This window comes from Wasmannia auropunctata, unplaced genomic scaffold (assembly GCF_000956235.1).
Source record: "Wasmannia auropunctata unplaced genomic scaffold, wasmannia.A_1.0 LD336078.1, whole genome shotgun sequence".
In the NCBI taxonomy this organism is placed as follows: Eukaryota; Metazoa; Arthropoda; class Insecta; order Hymenoptera; family Formicidae; genus Wasmannia; species Wasmannia auropunctata.
This window is the reverse complement of record NW_012026812.1, coordinates 208,632-210,120: the sequence shown is the minus strand read 5'-3', so window position 1 is coordinate 210,120 and position 1,489 is coordinate 208,632. Positions and strand designations below refer to the sequence as shown.

The 1,489-nt window shown below is 38.8% G+C and overlaps 1 protein-coding gene across 1 annotated transcript in view; it reads right to left on the bottom strand.

The window, feature by feature from the left end:
* Positions 1 to 1,203, bottom strand: part of LOC105449071 (uncharacterized protein K02A2.6-like) — a 9,796-nt gene extending 8,593 nt beyond the window's left edge. The window contains exon 1 of the mRNA XM_011688067.1: positions 35 to 1,203. Within this exon, the coding sequence (XP_011686369.1) occupies positions 35 to 1,203 (1,169 nt within the window). The remainder of the gene's footprint in view (positions 1 to 34) is intronic.
* Positions 1,204 to 1,489: the final 286 nt, after the last annotated feature.

Genomic DNA, 1,489 nt, shown 5'->3' with positions numbered 1-1,489 from the left:
TGCAGCATCACATGGCGTATAATTATATGTGTACACAAAACGGTTAAGTTCTTCTTCTAATGGTGAAGTTGAATCCACACACATAGAACGTTTCATCGTGCCCACCATTCTCTCAGCTTGTCCGTTTGATTGAGGATGACCAGGAGGACTACGAAGATGAAGAATATTAAAATCAGAACATAATTGAGCAAAATCCACAGAGGTAAATTGCGTTCCGTTGTCAGATACAAGAACTTCTGGTGGACCATATCGACAAAATAGTCTACGAAGATATCGACATGTTGCAGCCGTTGTAATTGTTGAAAAACATGCAGCGTCGACAAACTTAGAATAACTGTCAACAACAATGAGAATCCATTGATTATGAATGGGTCCTGCAAAATCAATATGTATTTGAGTCCACGATTTCTTAGAATCAGACCGTGGATGAAGAGGTTCCTTTGGAGGAGTTGCTGCAGTTTGACTGCAATGATTACAGTTCTTCACAAAAGCTTCTATGTCATCATGCATAGCGGGCCAATAAAAGTATCGTCGTGCAAGTTGAACCATTCGACGAATTCCTGGATGTGCTATGTGAAGAGTTTTTAAAACAATATGGCGCATACTCCGAAGAATTACAACTCTGTCATCAGAAACTAAAATCTTTTCAACAACAGATAAACGCTCGCGTCGACGATAATACGGAAGTAATTGTTTATCCTTAGCATCGGATCTCAACCAGCCAGTTTGCAAGCGATCTATGACCTCAGCAAGAACTCCGTCACTAAAAATTGCTTGTTGTAATTGCTGGCGATTAACTTGAGGAAGAAGCTTGATAGACTCTTGAGTCATTTGAAAAATTTCGGTTTCCTCTTCTTGAAGAGAAGCAATCACTTCTTCCAAATCTGGATCAACTTCTTGTCGATCTTCTTGGATGAGTCTTGATAGCGCATCGGCTTGTCCAAAATTCTCCGTTTTGACGTATTCGATTTCAAAATCGTATCCAATTAAACGTAGAGCCCATCGTTTAAGACGGTTCGCCGTGCGAGTATCCAGGCCTTTTGTAGTCCTAAAAAGAGCTAGAAGAGGACGATGATCTGTCTGCAAAACAAAATGACGACCAAAAATAAACTTTCGAAAGCGTTCTACAGCAGTAACCAAAGCTAGCGCTTCCTTTTCAATCTGGCTATAATTCTGCTGAGCTTTCGTTAAAGTTTTTGACATGTGAAAGACAACTTTCGTATGTTCATCTGGAGAGCGTTATAAAAGAACACCTCCTATTCCCGTTGAACTTGCATCCGCAGTAACAATTAAAGTTAACTTAGGATTATAATGAGCCAACAAAAAAGGTCCTGAAAGAATATGTTTAATGTCATCAAAACCCATACAGAACATAATATCTGTTAGATATCTATTCAATATCCTTATATCCATGATAGGATATCCATAAATCTCTAATAAATAGCTAGTAGATATCCTTTATACATCCAAATGTCCGCAATACGAGATC